At 35.5% G+C, this 20481-nt stretch overlaps 1 protein-coding gene across 7 annotated transcripts in view; it reads right to left on the reverse strand.

The window, feature by feature from the left end:
• The window catches only part of LOC137397913 (endophilin-B1-like), a 39246-nt gene that overhangs the window by 13200 nt on the left and 5565 nt on the right, over positions 1-20481 (reverse strand). The window contains exons 4-11 of one of the 7 annotated variants that reach the window (XM_068083983.1): positions 19587-19628; positions 17288-17421; positions 14298-14390; positions 13546-13572; positions 9473-9487; positions 7522-7594; positions 5031-5148; positions 1230-1434 (exon numbers count right to left, since the gene is read on the reverse strand). In XM_068083983.1, coding sequence (XP_067940084.1) covers positions 1230-1434; positions 5031-5148; positions 7522-7594; positions 9473-9487; positions 13546-13572; positions 14298-14390; positions 17288-17421; positions 19587-19628 — 707 coding nt within the window. Of the gene's footprint in view, positions 1-1229; positions 1435-1974; positions 2159-5030; positions 5149-7521; positions 7595-9472; positions 9488-13545; positions 13573-14297; positions 14391-17287; positions 17422-19586; positions 19629-20481 lie in introns of all 7 variants that reach the window. The other 6 variants (XM_068083985.1, XM_068083987.1, XM_068083989.1 and 3 more) reach the window with 6 other exon arrangements.

The raw sequence follows: 20481 nt of genomic DNA on the forward strand, positions 1-20481 counted from the left end.
TGCGCTGACAAAAGTTATCACTCACATACGAGGTCTGATCCAAAAGTTTCCGGAATGGAGTTGTATACTCGTGCATATTCACACGATGGAAAAACCCATTGCAGGGTTGACTGGGAAACACCTCTGGAGTGTCGTCACAAAATTTCAGGTTGCTATGACAATGCATTTTCATGTGAGGTAACAATATGTCAAGGTCTGTCTGGTGCTTCCGTCTTTTTAAAAAAAAATTTATCGTCATGTCTAATAAACCAGAACAGCGCATTTGCATTAAATTTTGTGTGAAATTAGGAAAAACAAGGATATTACGACCTTTAAAATAAAGTTTTGATCATTCTTGAAAGCTTCCTTAAAATCGTTGCAAGCGTGCATCCTGAGCTCGTTTTGGTCATCAGTCAGCAAGCTTGGCACGAACTTTGCTGCGACTCGTTTAATTTGTTAAAAATTGTTTAAATTGTCAGTTAACATCTTTTGAACAGTTCCAAAATTAAGTCCAGTCTCTCAAGATATCTCTAATGGTTAAACGTCGATCTGGCATGACTAGTGACCTCACACTGTCAATTTACGAGCAGGTTCTTGCCGACGCTGGTCTGCCAGACCTCGCATCATCTTCAGTGCTGTCTCTACCTTCACAAAAACGTTTGTACCACTAAAAAATTTGTTTTTTATAGACCAGCAACTTCAAAAGCAATAGTTAACATTTCAACTGTCTGAGTACTTGTTTTCCCTAATTTTTCACAAAATTTAATGCAAATACGCTGGTCCAATTGATTAGGCATGACGATAAATTTGTTAAAAAAAAGTTGGAAGCACAGGACAGACCTTGACATATCGTTAGCTCACATGAGCACGCATTGTCATAGCAACCTGAAATTTTGTGACAACACTCCAGAGGTGTTTCCCAGCCAACCCTGCAATGGGTTTTTCCATCGTGTGAATATGCACGAGTAAACAACTCCATTCTGGGAACTTTTGGATCAGACCTCGTACTCTATGTTTTCACAGATTTTGGAATGTACTTTTATGTCACCTTTGTTTTAATTGGCTAAACATATTAATTAACCAATTTTAAATTCTCATTATACCATGATCAAACAAGAAATAATAAAAGAATACACTAATCTATCAAAATAAACCAACATTCACTGCTTCATCCACCACATGGAAAAACTCAAATTCAAAAAAGCTCTAGCACCCAACCAACAGTACAGATCAATTTAGCCTCAGATCACCTGATCAGCAGAGAGACTGAGTTCTTCAGATTTACTAGCTTCATAGTCATAGAGAACTTTGGCCCTCTGAGTGACAGGCTCATCTCTAAGAGAGGCAAAGCCTCCTTTTGCTGGGGTAGGTTTGGTGTGGGTTAGAAGTGCGGGACTAGCAAAAGTGCTGGTTTCTCGAGGACCAGTGCCACCACCGACAATGCTAGCATTGTTACTGTAAAACGATCACAGGATAAGGATGGTGTATTACACGTCCTCTATCACTATGTTTTCATGACGCGGATAATTCGCAAGTTTGGACCATCCGCAAGATGAAATGGAAAAAATCAGAAAATCAAGCGAGTTAATCGCAAAGTTATATCGAATGTTTTGTTTGCTAAGGATGAAAACGGCACTTGCGCATGACGTGAAAGAAGATGCAGCACAAACTAATCCATTTTAAACAGTGTTCGCATCATGGAAACATAGTGCATAGGAACGGAAAGAGTTAGCCTTACTGGGTGGTCTTCTCTGATCAGCTTTGATCACTTCCCCTCCAGAAAATACCTGAGAGCCGTTAAAATTAACTGTTCAAAAATATGATAATTGGCAAATCAGAATGCTTTCTTGCATTAACCTATCAAAATGTTAACTTTTGAGGCACCAGTGCTTTAGAAAAACTAAACTTTAGCTACAAGAGGGACAGCTAGAAGACCACCCATCAATGTTACAAAGCGCGCTATAAAAATAGGACAGACTAGCCAGCGGCTTTTACCTCATCAGAAATTAGTGACAGTTCATTGTCATCGGAGGCAAAATAATCGTACAAGACCTTAGCCCGCCCCTTGCTGCCTTCAGTTTGCGTTGATAACTTATGGCTAGGCTGAGCGCTAAGGGTAGCGGAAGGACTGCTTGTATCTCTATAAAATGCTGCCACACGAGGATTCAAGTCCGTGTAACTGTCAAGACACGATAGTGCAGCTAGCGGAAAGATTACGAGGCAATATCTCAAGTACAAGTAAATGACACCTGAACTCTTTCGCTACCAAATTAATTCCTTAACTGTGGCATACTTTAAATATTCGGTAAAACCTAATATTTGACAAGGTCATGTATAAATTATCATAACTTTTGAATCACATGGTCAATAAAAAATGCTTTAATACCAAATCAATCAGCATGAAAATCTACATCAGCTGATGCCATAACAAATACCGCAATGTTTGCCAGAATGAGTTAGTACACTTTTCAGTCATTCTCGCTATAACCGTGGGCACGTCCGAGTCAGACGATTTATCAATATTATTACAGCTTGTAGCATTATTATTACTGATAAAGATGAAAATAATCACTCTAGGTAGTACTACTGTTCAATAAAAATCCCCAAAAGTTCATTGATCTAAAATTAGTAAAAATTCGTAGCTGTAATGCGTCTGACACATCTGGCGATTTGCTAAGAAATTTCATCAAAAAATTGTGCTAAGCGAAACTACACCAAGCTAACATATTTTTATTGGCTCAATGTATGCAGATAATCTTTTCTTTTTATTTAAGTACAGTTACAATAGGCTAATTAATTAACTGATCACTAACCAGAAACAATTTGCCCAAAAGCCTACTAAACGCCTACTACTACTCCTATGCAAACGCTTTGCCAAGCAGTGCTGCGCTGCTCATGGTAGCGAAAGAGTCAAAGAACTTTACAGCCGGAAAGAAAGACAACAAGACTTACTGTGCAAAACAATATTCATCTTACTGCGCAAGAGACCACAAAGCTTAATCCATAAAACGACACAAAATTATCTGAACTGTCTCAAGCGTTCTTTATTCTTTGGTCCCTAATATTTGAAAACTAATGATGCTATCTGATCCTAGACTATATTTCTAAAAAAATCTATAAATCTAAACTTTATTGCGGATCCAATGATGTTTCAACAAGCAAAAAATATGCAAAATGTGCAAAAACATCTCAAAATGCCTCAACCTCAAGAACAAAAAGTTCTAGCCGGTTCGTATCAAAGTTGTACTTGCACAAAATTTTAGTAGATTTTATCAGAAAGTATCGGTATTTTTTTATCATTTGCGATTGTTTTTGATGTTTTAAGTGATCTGTTAGAATGATTCAAAATTAAAATGGACAAAGTTTGATGGTGGTTTCAATGCTTGGTGCTTTCTCGTACAAACACATTCTCGTAAAGCAAACAAATATTTAGCAGGCAGAATATTTGGAAAACACGAGACAACTAAAATAAACAGTTCATTATAAACCATAAAGTATGATTATAAACAATTTTGGGATTCTTGGAAAATTTAAAAACTAAATGGAATTGTGCAAACAAAACAAACAACTAACATAAGTTAACAAAATAACAAGTAAATTGTCACAACTTTCATTAACCCTTTCACTGCCCTATGCGAATTTATGCGAAATCTATGATCGACTGCCATAGATGCATTTTCGCAAAATTTACAGTAGTTGTGTAGTAACTGAATATTTATGATCTGTGACAGCATAACCAACGATCATTATTATTTTTAAGGTGTTGAGAGTGTGTCCAAACATTTCTCTAAAAAAAATTAGTTTATAGTTGCGAAGCAAATTATAATCTTTGATCAGGAAATTCCAAGACAAAAATGAACACTTTCTTTTCTGACGATCAAACTTAACTAATGTAATGGGACTACGGCAAGTACCTCCCGTGTTAGAAAACGGATAGCTTTTACTGCTAACATCATAGCCAATGCATAATTAATTATTTATACTCAGATAATGAAAGTAGCAGTGCTGACTCTGATGGTGGTGAAAGTAATAGTTCTGTATAAGCAAGGGACATTGTAGAGGATCGTTATAGCTTCATAGCGGTCACATAGCTTTGGCAATGCACATAACAAATACATTGAATTTTTTGCATAGCTCTGTTGGTTAACATGTTAGCAACATGAAATATATAACAAAAATGTTGTAGATAGGGTTTGAAATTTTAAAAGTTTTTACATATCATGCAACAAAATCAGCAATTTTCAGTAAAATGGCTGACAGTAGGCCAAAAGCTTAATTTGTACATGGGTGACATGGCTGGCAGCGAAAGGGTTAAGCGGCTTCAAGAGACAGTCAAACATCCACAAATGATCACATTTAAGTATGTGATCATTTTTAACAGTAAGGTTGAAGCAGATGTTTGGGTTTGAACCCTTTTAAGGTAATTTCTAACACATAACGACTGAAAATTGCTAACATTGCAATTTTGTAGATAAAAAAACAGCTGTTAGAAATTGAAAATGCAAAATAAAATTTAAAAAGTATATAAATTTAGTTCATTTAGATTATGGCCAATGTAAGTTAGGGCAAGTTACACTGCAAATTTCTGTCACTCAACATCCTAATCTACGCATTGCTGAATACAAACTTCTGTTTACCTGTTGCTATGGTATTTTACCTGTTGGTATGGTATTTTACCTGTTTCTATGGTATTTTACCTGTTGCTATAGCATTTTATCTGTTGCTATGGTATTCACCGGTTATTACTACATTTAGTGCTTGGATAGAATTTAGGTTACACGTAGATTTACAAGATAGTTGTTTCAGGGCTGTATGTAACTATTTAAAACATTTGGAGCTCTGTAACGAATTCAACAAGATGTAATGTACTCGTAAAATAATATCTGCTCCAACATATGACAGTTTTGAGATACGAACCAAGTAAGTTCATATGTTGATGTTTGACTGTATATATAAAGATACATAAAATAACACACATGCTCTGATAGACAAGATCACAGACAGACATCCAACAGACAAGGTCATAGGAATGTATTAATCAAAATGTTTACCTGCCGAGCTCTCGTTGAAGGTCCTGCATATATTGGTGACAGCTGGCATAGTAGGAAGCCTGTGCTTCCACAAATTCATTCAAGCACTTCGTGTGGTGAGCATGAGTTGTGCTAATTCCTGTAACACGTAATGAAACATAACATTGAGTTCTATGCCTGAGGCAACGTGGACTCAACAGAAATACAACATTTTATTTTATCAACATTTTATCCAGAGCTTTCCTTACTCTCTGGTACCTTTTTGGTCAAACAACGTAATAATACCTCACAAAAAAAGTGCCGTTCTAGCAGCTGATTGAGAGGTCAGCAGCACTTACTTATCAAAGAAATGAGCACAAAACTTTTCGTTAAAAACTGGTTCATACTATATTTCGGGGAGTTGTCCTCTCGGTGATTATTTGTCAATTATGTGAACTGCTGGCATCACCAAGACAAAGCGAATATGTCGGGAAAGATTGCAGCTGCCAAACTTTCCCGATAGTTCACTGAACATACATGACAGCCGGTGCAATGTGCACTACTTTGGCAATGGTGATTGGCTATCGCAGATTGCTTGATCTATATTTCCTTTCAGAGTTTCAGTATTTTTCGAACGTTTGCGAATTATATACATTTCATCGTTTTCATGATCACACTATATACTGAGAACACTATGCCACAGACTATTTGCTGATGCAAACATGGATGGGTTTGTGATAATGTGAACATTGTTATCACAGACGATCACCAAAGTATTGTGTGACATACAGTGGTATAATGTGAACCTTGTTATCACAGACGATCACCAAAGTATTGTGTGACATACAGTGGTATAATGTGACCTTGTTATCACAGACGATCACCAAAGTATTGTGTGACATACAGTGGTATAATGTGACCTTGTTATCACAGACGATCACCAAAGTATTGTGTGACATACAGTGGTATAATGTGACCTTGAATATTAACTTGCACAAAATTTGAGTAGATTTTACCAAAAAGTAACATTATTTTTTAAACATTTGCCATTGTTTTCAATGCTTGAGGTGATCTGACTGCCAGGATGTTTCCAAATTAAAAACGATAGAACTTGATTGTGATTAAAACGCTCAGAATAACTGTGTTCATGCATGTTCATTGTTTTTAAGTGATAAATCAACGGTCTCATAGGCTTCAGGTACTTACATGTATATGTTTACACAGCATTTGGAAGAAAAAGCCCAACAACTTCTAACCAACTTAACCTATTTTTTAAATTATTTGAAATATCTATAGAAATGCATCTGAAGCTATATTTAAGGTTTCATGTTAATAATCAAAGTGTTAATAATCAAAGTGTTAATAATCAAAGTGTTAATAATCAAAGTGTTAATAATCAAAGTGTTAATAATCAAAGTGTTAATAATCAAAGTGTTAATAATCAAAGTGTTAATAATCAAAGTGTTAATAATCAAAGTGTTAATAATCAAAGTGTTAATAATCAAAGTGTTAATAATCAAAGTGTTAATAATCAAAGTGCTAATAATCAAAGTGTTAATAATCAAAGTGTTAATAATCAAAGTGTTAATAATCAAAGTGTTAATAATCAAAGTGTTAATAATCAAAGTGTTAATAATCAAAGTGTTAATAATCAAAGTGTTAATAATCAAAGTGTTAATAATCAAAGTGTTAATAATCAAAGTGTTAATAATCAAAGTGTTAATAATCAAAGTGTTAATAATCAAAGTGTTAATAATCCAAGTGTTAATAATCAAAGTGTTAATAATCAATACTCAATAATCAAATACAGCAAATTGAGCAATATTAATTAAATTGAACAAATACAAAATAAATAAAGGCGCATAACACTGCAACTCAAACGTGACAGTTGAGGTCATAATGAGATGGGACAGGAAACACAATGACTGACATCATTTTTGGACATATTTTTCTTATAAAGGTTTTAATCGTGATCAAGATTTGTTGAGTTTAATCTTGAAACATCCTGGCATCCCAAGCATAGAAACCAATCCTGTTTCTCCACTGCTTCATAAGAACTTATGAAATTTTTTTACGACTGGTCATGAAATTGACATTAGCAAAATTATTTTAAAATATTTTGCATTTTCCTGTTTCTCTTTGTGTTAGGCTAATTATTGTTATTTATTAACGAGCATTAAATGACAAAAACTCATCAATATACGAAGCTTGCTGTCGATATTATTAGCCCAGGTGAAACATCAAAAAAAAAAGAAAAACAATGTTGAATCATATTATATATGTTCGCTGAATTAGTCATAATCATTGTTATAAGCAGTTATAACAATGATTATGATGTTTGACAAATGATTATGAAGTTTGACTAATGAAGTTTGACACGTTATAACCAGTTATAACGTGTCAAACTTTATTAGTAAAGAGAAGATTTGAAGTATCAAGTTCTAATGATTATTGTGACACATTAGGTGATAAGGTTTGCTATGAGTCAGACTTCCCACTAACAAGGGACCACCTAGAAAGGAGCTTGTAGTACCTTCTAGTAACAACTTAGTAGTCTCTGTCTGTCTATCAAACTCCAGCTGAGCCTGCTTGACCTCTGCTTCTGCCTGCAAAAGTAACGAGGAAGGATAGTAGCGAAGTGCAGATAATTCTAAAATTCTCAAAAAAAATTATGTGTTTACATAAATGTATGTAGTCGTATGTCTTTAAATTTTGAGGCGTACTGAATGAGAATCTGAAATCGCGTATGCAATTGTGTACTCTCTACGTGAATAAAATCCAAAAAACACCTTAAGGCCACTTGATTAAAAATAGTGAGAGTATTGCCACTTGAAAAAATTATTTTACTGCGACAGTTTTTACTGTCACTGTTTTACCTTTTTACTGAAACAATATTTTTGTCAAGCAGAAAGCTAGCTCTGGTCTCATCCCAAAGGTTGTTATCAAACCTCTTAATTACTATCAGCCCTAGTAAGGGATACCAAAATCAACCCCTCATCGTAAGCTTAATAGTAAGGCACAAATTTTTGAGCTCGTGTCTAACAGTAATAAAAATTTTTGTTACGATTAATTTGAAATCGAACAGTTTCACAAAGACCAGCTATAGTCATATGTTCATACTTTTTAACCTATCAGCAATCAGACAACTGTTGTCTGCTGACAGTGGGACCATTTGGATTTAATTCAATTTAGTAAACTCCGTATTTTGGCATTTTCTGATTAATAATCCCTCTAGGTTTGTTAAATAGTATGACAACATTTTAGTATTTTTTTATGCGCAAATTTATGTGTTTTTATGTTTCTTTTAAGAAATTGTAAAAGTTTGCATATATTGTGTGTGCCTAAGTCTAATAACTTAAGTTTTTACCAATCTGTTAATGAAGTTTCAGTAGGTATATATTTGATGTTATACATCATTTAATAGGGAGTAGGATAGAACATTGTTAGTATGATAAAGTATTGCTAATACACATTTTTAAAAAGTTACAAGCACTACTATTCAAAACTTGAAAATAAAACGAAAAATATATAACTATAGGCAAACTGCTAAAATATTAAATAATTATTGTATTTCAAAGTAGGAATGTTAAATTTTAAATAATTATTGTACTTCAAAGTAGGAACGTTAAATTTTAAATAATTATTGTATTTCAAAGTAGGAAGTAATAATTCGAACGAAAAAACAGCATACCACCTGTTTATACTCTACCAAATTAGTAGCAAAAACCTAAAATTCTCTCAACAGGTACAACAAATCATTGGAAGAAAGACGACAACAATGTACAACATCAAACTTATATAGAAAGCTACTACCTATCCACAAAGAGTCAGAAATCTAACAACTAGCCTATTGACAAACTGCAAGTGCTGATGAACGCAATTAGAAATTGTCTGCCCTTAAACCACATCATCCGTTAGTAAGAGAAAGCAACCCATAAAGTGTGATCTGGTGTGAATCAATGCCAGAATTAATCTAATCTCTATTTCCTACATCCAAACTCACGAGTACACTGGCTGTAACGCGAGTCGTGATAGATCATCATGTGTAATAACTATGTGCACAATTATTTCGCAACACAGTAAGGTAGTTGAGTGGCACAGACGGTAACATGAAAGTAGCTGAATCTCTGGGTTCAAATCCCGTTAGGTTCAATCTTTTTTTCTAACACTTTCAGCTTGGTTTCAAACAGACGGACAGACAGACATGGCTCTTATTATAGTAAAGATTCTTAGTTGATAACAAATAAAAAGATGCAGGTTGTTCATCAGATTTCATTGAGCCTTACATCACGGCAACTGAAAAAACTAATAGAAACTAATGCAGCGAAACCGAAGGACAATAGAATAGAATATACAAATATAGAATAAAAGAATATATAAAAACGTAAAAAGCAGTTGTCATGACAACATAGCAAAGCCAAGCCAATCAAAACTGTGTGTCTTTAGAGAAAGCGAGAGGAACAAATGATGCTAATATACCTAACCTTGTGAACTGACTCCTGAAACAGAAGATGAGAAGTTGCAGATCTTAAAGATCAGAACTAGACTATTAACAATACTGATGGTACATTTTATGTGAATCGGAAACAGGTAAACCTTTGCTCACAGCGATTCATGCTGGAATATATTTAAACTGGCATTTCCAGGGTGAATGCCTTTATCTTTATACATTTATATATGTAGAACTGACATACTCATAGAGCAATATCCATTAAGAATGTGAAATAGAATATTTATTACAAAAAAAAGCAAAAGGGATATTCGATCACATTTATTTCTATTAGCAATGAGTTTTTGTCGCATATATCTAAAAATTTCAAAAAATACCAATTTAAACAGCAGCTTTTAGCGTGATATAGGTAATAAAGATGGAAATAAAATATTTATATTAAAAACATTAAGGTCGTCCACAAAACGTTTCCACATTTTTTGGCCGATTTCATCCAAGCTTAACCGGCACACGCGTTAAGACTTCAGCCAGGTTGCTAAAAATATTTGGTTTCAAAACTCCATCTGGTTTCTAGAACGGTATGATTGTTAATTATAACAAATGAGAGAATAATTTTATAGTTTTTTCACATTTTTTAAAATTTTAACAATTTTATTATTGGAATCTTAAAAAACCACCTGCTGACATCTAATTAAACATGAAAGAAATCCTGCGCATAGCCTACTGCTAGTTTAACAGAACAGTTAACATTTCCAAAGAACTCAAAATCTGGGCTAAGGAAACCAGAAAATAAAAGACACGAAATGATAAGTTTGTGTGAGAAACAAGTTTTCAATTTAGTCTTTAGCTCACATGATTTAGGAATTTACTTTCCAAGGACAAGCGATGTTATGATTACAAGGCCAAACAAAAATTGAAGAGTCTTACTTGCATAAAGGGTGGCCAGCATCAACTTTGTAATAAGGCTTTAACGATTTCTCTAGCTTGGTTAGGACAAAAAAACATTTGGTTTCTATTCAATTCTACACGGTTAACTATTTCAATGCAATTATAAAAACAGCATTTACAGAATAATAAAGATTATTCTTCGCATATACAAAGAGTACCGCAAAAGTGGATAAGAACGAATAGCTTATTTTCTATTTCAAATCTAAAGACTGCAATCGAAAATTTATACTTTAAAAACATTTAAATTTGCAGCTTCTCATTTTCAATTGGCTGACCTCATGACCTCATGACATTTTTAATGAAATAACAGGTAAACTTATTATCCCATCCAGTGGGCCCTTTTGTCGACTTATACTTATATCTTTTCTAATTGCAACTAAAAATAAATCAAATGCGGCAGTTGATGACATTCAAGGAATGATAACTTCACAGCGTGACATATTATCTGCAATACTATCTCTGTTTCTATCCACAAGTTTCCATAAACCCCATATATTACACACCCCTCTCCCCTCATATGACACCCCCCATATGATACACCCAACATATGACACACCCCCATATTACACCCCACATATGACACACCTCCATATGGCCCACCCCCATATGACACATGCCCTACATGGCGATGCAATGCCATCATGCAAACAGCCATGTCACTTTCATTCTGTCAAGATTCAGTATTGCTGTTTGGAAGTGAAACACCCATGTTTTATCTTTGCCTCGAGAATCAATGGCGTTGCACTTGTGCACATTGCATAGATCTTGGTTTCCTTAAAGATACAACCTTCACACAACGCGTTGCATCTATCGCCTTACACTTTTCTATCGCGCCCTAAGAAAAACATGATTTTTTAGTCAGCCCAGCGTAGCACTTAGGTACTGGCACACCTAGATGTCACCACACTATACATCGTTTTTTTGACGTCATCAATCTGTGATGACGTCACGAAGGGTGATGACGTCAAAAAGCCGAAAACGTCATGTGACGTGGCGGCTTTTTCGTGGACGAAAAAGCCGCCATCTTTGTAGAAAACGATCATCATTCTCTTAAATAATAGTATTTTTCAGTGTTGTTTTGATACTAAAATAAAAAATTTGCAAACAAAAGCATTGTTTGCAATGATTAATTGCAGAAGCTTCGTGTTTTTAACGATAAAAGTTGTCCATAAAGATGGCCGACAATGATGAAATGACGTCACGAAAAAACGAATGATTGCTATATAGAAACTCAGATGTGACAATTCTGGTGGCTGACTACACTGTAACAAGCTGCGATCGTGATTTAATCTGCCACATTACCCAGCAACTTTGAGCACCAGTCTTACGTTGCAAAATGCTATCAACGCGCATTACCCTAGGACACTTATGTATTCGCGGCATCTAACTTTCGCATTTTCGCGGGAACATCCTCTCACGAAAATTTCATGAGCGAAACTGAACTATCATAACGAACGAGCGAAAACGCGAAATTAAGTGGTTTTGTTCACAATAAAATCGTCATATTAGAAATGCAGGCAATTTTCGTGTGTGGTTGGCTCATTGGGCAATTTCTGGTAAACTCATTATAGCTAATACACCGACTGAGCAGCATGGCAAAACAAATTAAGATGATATAAGTTTAGTCACCGAATTTGTAACTGATGAGGATGAAAGTCTGGTAGGTGAAGTCATAAAATTGAAGAATAATTATTGCAGTGATGAATTTTATTACCAACCAAAAAAATATCAACCCTCACCAGGTCCAACCACATTATACAGTTTTGGTTGTGAACAGACACATTAAAGACAGTGCTGCTACTTTAATTATCTGTATAATCACGAAAAGCTAAATATTGATTGGCTATGTCATCAACAACTAATTACCTGTTTTATGACTCGAGCGGTAGTTAATGAACTCATAGAAAAATGTTCGTTTTTAGACCGCACAGTCAATTTCATAAAACTCTCAAAGACCGTTGGTTATGTGGTCAACGAATAATAAAATCAGGTTACCACGCAATTGCTGAGAAAGTCCAAAAATGCGTTTATGGCAGTGGGCCCCTAGAAAATGCATAAATGCGTTAATGGCAGTGAAAGGGTTATACAGTTTTGGTTGTGAAGTTGGTTGTTACCTATTTATTTTCTTCTTCTTGGGATTCGAATGTGAAAGTCACGGCGGGAGGGACCTAGACATCATTGATAGTCCAAGAAACAAATGGCAGCAAGTGATCAAATTGAATTATCGATCTCACCCACACATTTCAACCTGCGGTTTACAAATACGAACTAGTCCCAAATTGAATTTTGTTTCTTATTAGCAAACTGGTCCTGAGGAATGTAATCTGTTTTTTCCACTGCATTTATTTTCACATCACTATATTTTCGCACTCATCAGAGCCGCGAAATTAAGTTGCAGCGAAATTTTACTCTGTGTGCTACTCACGAAACTAAATACTAGCGAAATAAAAGTGTCCTAGGGTAGTTTGGTTCATGAGCAACATAAATAAACCAACTAGCAATTTTATAATAATTTACTCATACAATTTTTATGTAACTTAATGCTACAGTGACTGTTCTCATAATTTTCCAAACGCAAGGTGTATGTTGAGTTTCAGTGTATCCACGGGCTTATAACTATCATTTTAATTGTTAATCTTGTTGTTATTATTGTTAACTTTTTGTGTTTATTACTTATATTTAATAATTATATTGTTAGTGGTATTATTGATATTATAACTGTTACTAGTACAATCACCTTTTGCTTTAGTATGTGAAACAACACAAGAAAGCCTCAACATGATATTATTAATATAGAAATTAAACTATTTTAGAATATAATATACCACCACCACGGTTACAATTCCCTGCGCCTAATCAACCAGACTTGAGCACAAGTGGTCATAAGAAGCAGGCCAGGAGAACCTAGCAGCTAGTAAGCCAGTCTAGTTGATGAAAAGCAGGCAGACGAAAACTTAAACTTGTCTACTGGTTTTAGGCGTGCTACTCACTAGAGTTTGGCCCTGATAGAAGAAGAGGCGAGTGCAGCAGAGAACTATATAGTATATACACATATCATTTACGATAGTGACACAAGCTTATGATAAGCAAAACCGATTGCAAGACGAGGGTACCCACACAAAACTATGGTGAGATGAACCAATACAAGATAAATCATACCTCTAGTTGCACGGGGGACATCTTGGACTATAACATACACATGTACATACAGATACTAAGTGCATCAAACAGACAGTATTAGATGTCTATTGAAAGAATGCAAACTACAGAATTTGATATTCTGGAATTTTAAGTTTCAGCTATGATACTGTTCGGCTCTAAAGTAGAACAGACGGACAGTGCTTCTGCAGGCAATTTCAGTCAAATATACTGTTGACGTATGGCAGATCAGACGTACTACATAATGAAACCTCAAGAGCGTCTTTATACTCAAACTGAAGTGATTCACGATATATCAGGTATAAGACATTTAAGCCTAATACAAATGTGAATGATAATCTTTCAATACCCCTGGCAACTAAGAGAATTAATTCTCAGACTGATTTATACAAAGACTATACAACCCTAAGAACTTCCATCTCCAAGTTAACTGAATCTGAACTAAACTAGACTCAACCCTAGGAACTTCCATCTCCAAGTTAACTGAATCTGAACTAAACTAGACTCAACCCTACGAACTTCCAAGTCCAAGTTAACTGAATCTGAACTAAACAAGACTCAACCCTACGAACTTCCATCTCCAAGTTAACTGAGCCTGAACTAAACTAGACTCAACCCTAAGAACTTCCATCTCCAAGTTAAGTGAATCTGAACTAAACTAGAGTCAGCTCTACAAACTTCCATCTCCAAGTTAACAGAATCTGAACTAAACTAGACTCAACCCTAGGAACTTCCATCTCCTAGTTACTCACCTCAGACTTGGCTTTCTCATTTTTCGCTTTCTTCATCTTCCCTTTAGCTGCATCCAAGTCTAACCTTTTCATCTCAAGAGCCTTCCTTTCTCGCTACACATAACATAACAGCGTGAGCATTTTCAAGGATTAAAAATCATATGCAAGTAATCATGGCAACAGGACATCATAAGATGCTAATATCAATCTCACAATCAATGTAACAGTCAAACGAGACAAGCAGGTCCAATAATGGAGTATCCACTATTATCATCATTGTTACGTCTGTTATGAAAATTTTACAAGTCCCTAGCCACTAATAAAATTGTAAAAGATTCATATGAAATACATGGAACCTTTGACAATTGAAAAGCCTAGTGCTAAAAGTACTTAGGCCCCAATTTTGGCCAACTGCAGATTTCACTGTAGAATGTTAAAGCATACACACCTAAATTTAACAGCACCAAAAATAAGCATGAAACAGTAAATAAATTATGTATAAATTACAAAGGTAAACCAAATTTACTATACTGATGCGCTAAAAGTACTCTAAGTACATGAGTAGCCAAGCAGATTGAGGCTATTGGGTCATGTGATCACACGGCTCTGTTCAGAGTATTCATCAATGGCTGAACAAGTAGATGAAGCTGCTATTCCTGAACTTCTAACTTTTAGTGCTTAAAAAGGGCTAATAACTCATCTGAATGGGCTAGAAAAATGCTTAATCATGCAGGCTTTTAGTCTGAAAATGCTGTTCTTTACATCTACTGTTCACCTAATCATTCTCATTGTCATCTTACGTGAATTAAGTGTGTTAATCATTTGAAAACCCCAAGTCATAGCACTATAAGTACTCAAGTCCATAGAAACGTCTCAGCTTTTTGCAATCCAATAGTACAAAGAGATCTAAAGAACTTACAATGTGAATATAGTGACAGTTATAAGCCTGATAACGCAGGTAAAGGGTGCCTATCGACCTTGCTCTGATTTCACGACAAGTTTCTAACTTTAACATTGCTTTTCTGCAGTAGGCCATTTTGTGACTTGAGAACTTTTAGCACAGGGCTCTTCAATTTCATTTCTCTAATTGTAAATGTTAGCAAAAAGGCTAACTTGCTTTATCATACTAACGTAACAACAATGTTTCTACTACAGTAAACGCTCCTACAACGTAAATAATCCGTTCCAGGAACGTTTACGCTATAAGGAATGTATGTTATAAGAACAGTAAAATACATGGAATTGTCTAATCCGTTCTAGGAGCTTTCCAAACTCACCCCTTCGGCCATGCAAAAAAGAAAAAAATGACTCGACTCTTCTAATTTGTGGACTGCACCGTAACTGCAGAATTATTGGTTTGCATCAAAAACTTCTTTTTTTCATGATCAATCTCACTGGTTTTATAGACCATTTACAACAAGTTGACAGGGACTGCACATTTTTGACGTTCATTTACAGCGATTTGCTTATTTTTCTAAACAGCAAAGTCTATTCTGCAAAGTAAAACTAATAACAAATATTTTGTACGTCTAAAATAAAGCAAAACAACAAAAAATTTTACTATAAAAAGCAGTTCTACCTGTTCGTCGTCTATCACTATCCAGTCATCATGGTTAGAATCAAGATAATTTTCGATGATTCTCCAACTCGTGACAATAAGACTGGTAGGCCGACGCTAGTGTTGGGCCAGTATTTGGTTATCCGCTCTAACCGATACCGAGAGATTCTCGGTATCCGAGGAAACCAATCATTTTCGGTGACAGCTAGTTATCCGCGGCCGGTTTGATATGATCGGTATTTATCCGTAAAAGCCTATCGGTAAATGGTTATACGGATATCCGGATAGATTTTTAAAACGCTTCTCTGACAAACATGCTAATCTCAGCGCGTACTGGCGAACAAATTCAACGAAAATTTCCACGCTTACCGTATCTACTATTATTTTACGTTACATTGATAATGCCACCAGCCTCGAAGGTTTGTGAGTTCTCCAAAGACGGGAGGATGTATAAAGATTAAAGACTCTAACAGGACTGGACTCTAATTGGACTGCTGTATAGTTATGTGATTACATTACCTGATTACAATATGTGATAGTAAGATTTCTGTAAACTCATTCAGTATATTTGACAAAGAGAGCCCCTTGCTATTATCTATCTGTTCTTTATTATACATAACGTTTGTATCAATAACTATATTTTTTAATAGAATAAACAATAAAAACATCTATCATGAAAATTATATTTCCGTCTTTCTTGACTAAAAAATGTGTTTTGCACAACGATAAAAGTTGTTCGAGACAGTTACAGTTTAAAGTTTAAACCATTAAACTTTAAACCATTTAAAGACACACACTGAAAACCATATACCGAATGACAGTACCGACAATACCGAACTTTCTTAGTTGGCAAAGGATACCGAAGATGGTAAATACCGAGGATACCGATACCGGGAAAACCGATAAAAAAGTGCAAGGATATCCGATCCGGCACTAAATTAGATACCGGCCCAACACTAACCGTCGCTGTAACACCTTTACCAATCGATAGCCTTTGTATTTATGAACAATTGCACAGCTATTCCATTCACCTTTTTGTCGACACATTTAACGATTTATTACGACGAACTAAAATGTTGCGAACGTGCAGCGTTTTTTCTTCCGCAAGCGCGGCAAAGTAAACCAGCATTCAAATCAATTTTGAAAATTTGCCCGAGTTGACACTTGACGTTATATGGAATTTTTTTCGTAGTAAGAAGCAAAAACTTCACATAAATCTTTTACATACACATAAAAAATACGTTATACGTTATAAGGAGCATCTAATGTATATCTTCTTAAGGCAACCTATGATCAATAGCAAACCGTTCAGAAATCAGGTTTTATCACACGTATCCGCGCAAGGCCAATGACCAAATCAGGTATTATCCCTGCAAGGCCAATGGAGGGAATCCTCACATTAGCGTATCTTCTTGTGTGAACTACAATGAAAATAAAGCGAGTTATTACTTACTGCAATGTTCTTTATGTCATTCTCCAAGAACGCTCGAAGGGGCACAAGAAAATCCTGGCTAGTCTTATTCACGAATGTCTTCTCCGCATCCCCCAACTTCTGTTGCGTCTGACCAACTTTTAGTAGAGAGTTTCCTACAGTGGTAATACAGGAGGTCGTCATTTCATGCTTATTAGAACATAGTCTATTATAAACAAGGTATTGATGATTATATGACATATGATTAGAGTGATCCCTCCCTACTTAGCGCCTCATCTTTCATGACTGTCATTTATCTTACACTCGCCATCAAGTGTGACATAGAAGGAGACCAAGTCAACATACAGTACAACCTCTAATTGAATGCCACCCTTAATCAAATGCTACCTTTATTTGAACGCCACCTCTATTTGACCGCCACTATTATGGGAGGATTGAAAAATAAAGCGCTGCCCTTGATTTGAACGCCACCTCTATTTGACCACAACTATAGCAAAAGTTGAAAAATAGAGCGCAATGGGGTTCAAATAGAGGTTTTACGATATATTCCAACACAGTCTGACCGAGTAAAAGGTAAAGCCCGGTTCCCATATACGTCGCAAAGCCCCGGTGACACACCGCAGGCTATTAGCGATGAAATGGGAACATATGCACCGAGGATCGCCGAGGACCGCCGGTAGTTGCCAGCGGCATTGCAATAGTTTAGCGCTGTTCAAATTTCGCAAACGACCGCAGGCAAAACCTTCCCGAAATGCATTGTACGGGTAAAGGTCACCATTATATGAACGGCATGGCAAACGAACAGTTTATTTGATTACGCAATTCTGTTTACGATAATATTAACGATGTGGCTTTTATGTGAACATTAAACTGCGCCGAGCACCGCAAGTGTTTTGCTGCGCGATATTACCGCCGATATTACCGCCGGTGCTTTGCGACGTATATGGGAACCAGGCTTTAGCTAGCTAATAGCCTAGAAAACTTTTAGACTAAGAACTTGAGTATGAGAACCAACAAGAATGATAGCCCTTACATAATAAATGATTATTCATAAGAATCATTTAGAAGTCCAAAACCGTTTTCCATGGATTCCAGACTATTGGAAAGATAAACAAAGAAACCAGTCCAGAACACTCATTTCCGAAATAACAATAAGTTAAACCAAATATTGTGATGGCAGACTACATTTTACTTAAGTAGTCCACAACAAATAAACTACGAATGATCTACTCGTAACACAAACTGATGGGTTGGCTTCACTTCGCAATGTTTTTAGTTTTTTCTGACAGCGCTAGTGAAGGATCACTGTATATAAGCAAGCTTAATTTTATAAGTCATATCTTAGACATGAGCCTACACGTAATTATACTAGATTTCCTTAGAAAGTATCAGTATTTTTCTATCATTTGCAATCCTTTTTGATGTTTGAGGTGATCTGACTGCCAGGATGTCTCAAGATTGAAATCGACAAAACTTGAAACGCTCAGAAGTAAAATACGTGCAAAATAACATCACTAGTTGTTATCATTGCCATAGTTTATATCAGCTATTGCGCTCAAATTGCACCGTTACGCATCTCTATTCTGTCGATCTTTTCGCATCTATAGACATCATAATCACACTTTCGCTTAATCTGAACGTTTTAGTCAAGTTGATTTGTATCGATTTTAATCTTAAAACATCCTGCTAGTCAAATAGCCTCAAACATGAAAAACTATCTCCAATTATAGAAAAATACCGAAACTTTATGATAAAATCTACTAAGATTTTGTGCAAGTACATCTTTCATAAACAAGTTCTTGCAAGTAGCTCACCACAACCATGTAAAATAACTGTAGCATCAGAATACGCGTATTTCAAGGAGTAAAGCTAAACATAATTACATAAAGCTCAAGACTAAAAAGGTAAAAGGTGGAAGCGTAGTCACAAGGTCAAGCGAACAATATTAGACAAACAGCATTATTATCGTATATTACACACATATCGATCAAAATATAGACATCTACTGCATTTTTAGGTGTGAGAAAATCCAATGAGAATGCTACACCGCCACAAACTATAGCAAGAAACCTATGTCTTTGTCAGAGAAACAATAGATAACCTGAACAACCACAAACTGGGAAAGTTAGCTGCAACTATAAACAGTGATGCAAGAAGTCGTACTACGTGCGCTTGACAATTACTAGAAGTATTGGGTGGTATTATTAAAGCGAGGAAAGCTGCTGTGAGTATTGAGAGTATAGCGATATAATAGACACAAATCAGACAAGTCACTTGACTTCACAACATAAATGACTCGGTGCCCGCAGTAGAAACATACCCAGTGCCAGCTCATTCACTCGCGATACCATCGAGTTCGGCCCTGACAAAATAAGCAGCTGATACAACTGTTGTACTTAGGTAGGTTTTTAGGAAATTAAGATATTTTTACCTAGGAAATCTTGAAGATCTTAGAGGTTACAAAATAAGTAACTGTAAGAATCAATGTCGCTAAATTTTTTAGGAAATTGGCTATTTTAATAAATTGGAAACAGAGATTTTACAAGTTACAAAAGAAACAGCTAAGAAAATTGTTGTACCCAGCTAAGTTTTTGGACCATTTGGCTAGTTCTACCTTAAAAACATCGAAGATCTTACAAGTTACAAAATATGCAGCTGAAAGAACCATGGTAGCTAAAATTCTAGGAAATGGGCTATTTTAATAATGAAAACATTAATAACTTTACAAGTTACAAAAGAGACAGCTAAAAAAACTGCTGTACCCATGTAAGTTTTTAGGAAATGGGCTATTTTAATATTGGAAACATTGAAGATTTTGCAAGTTATACTAACTTCATAGACTGTCCAGTACTTGTTTCTGTTTTATGACTGTTGGTTACACCCTAAGCATAGATAAAAAGCTTTAGCACACATGCTAATAAGTTAATGACTTGGGTACAGCTCCGAGCTCACCATAATGGCCTGAATTAAATAGCTTCAATAATGGCCAAACAGACAAAAGTGTCATTGTGATGATGATTGTATTGACAGCAGAAACATTGCTTCCATTAGCCAAGATGACAGATGAATGTGGCTAACGCCACATTATTTGACAACGTTTTATATGTAGCTTAATCATTTTCTCAAGAACACCCAAACTGGTTATACCTCAGCCAATGAAGATGACAGGAGGCAATCGCAGCAATTCTTTTCTGTATTACCTTATATTTTTTATG

This window comes from Watersipora subatra, chromosome 6, assembly GCF_963576615.1.
Source record: "Watersipora subatra chromosome 6, tzWatSuba1.1, whole genome shotgun sequence".
NCBI lineage: Eukaryota > Metazoa > Bryozoa > Gymnolaemata > Cheilostomatida > Watersiporidae > Watersipora > Watersipora subatra.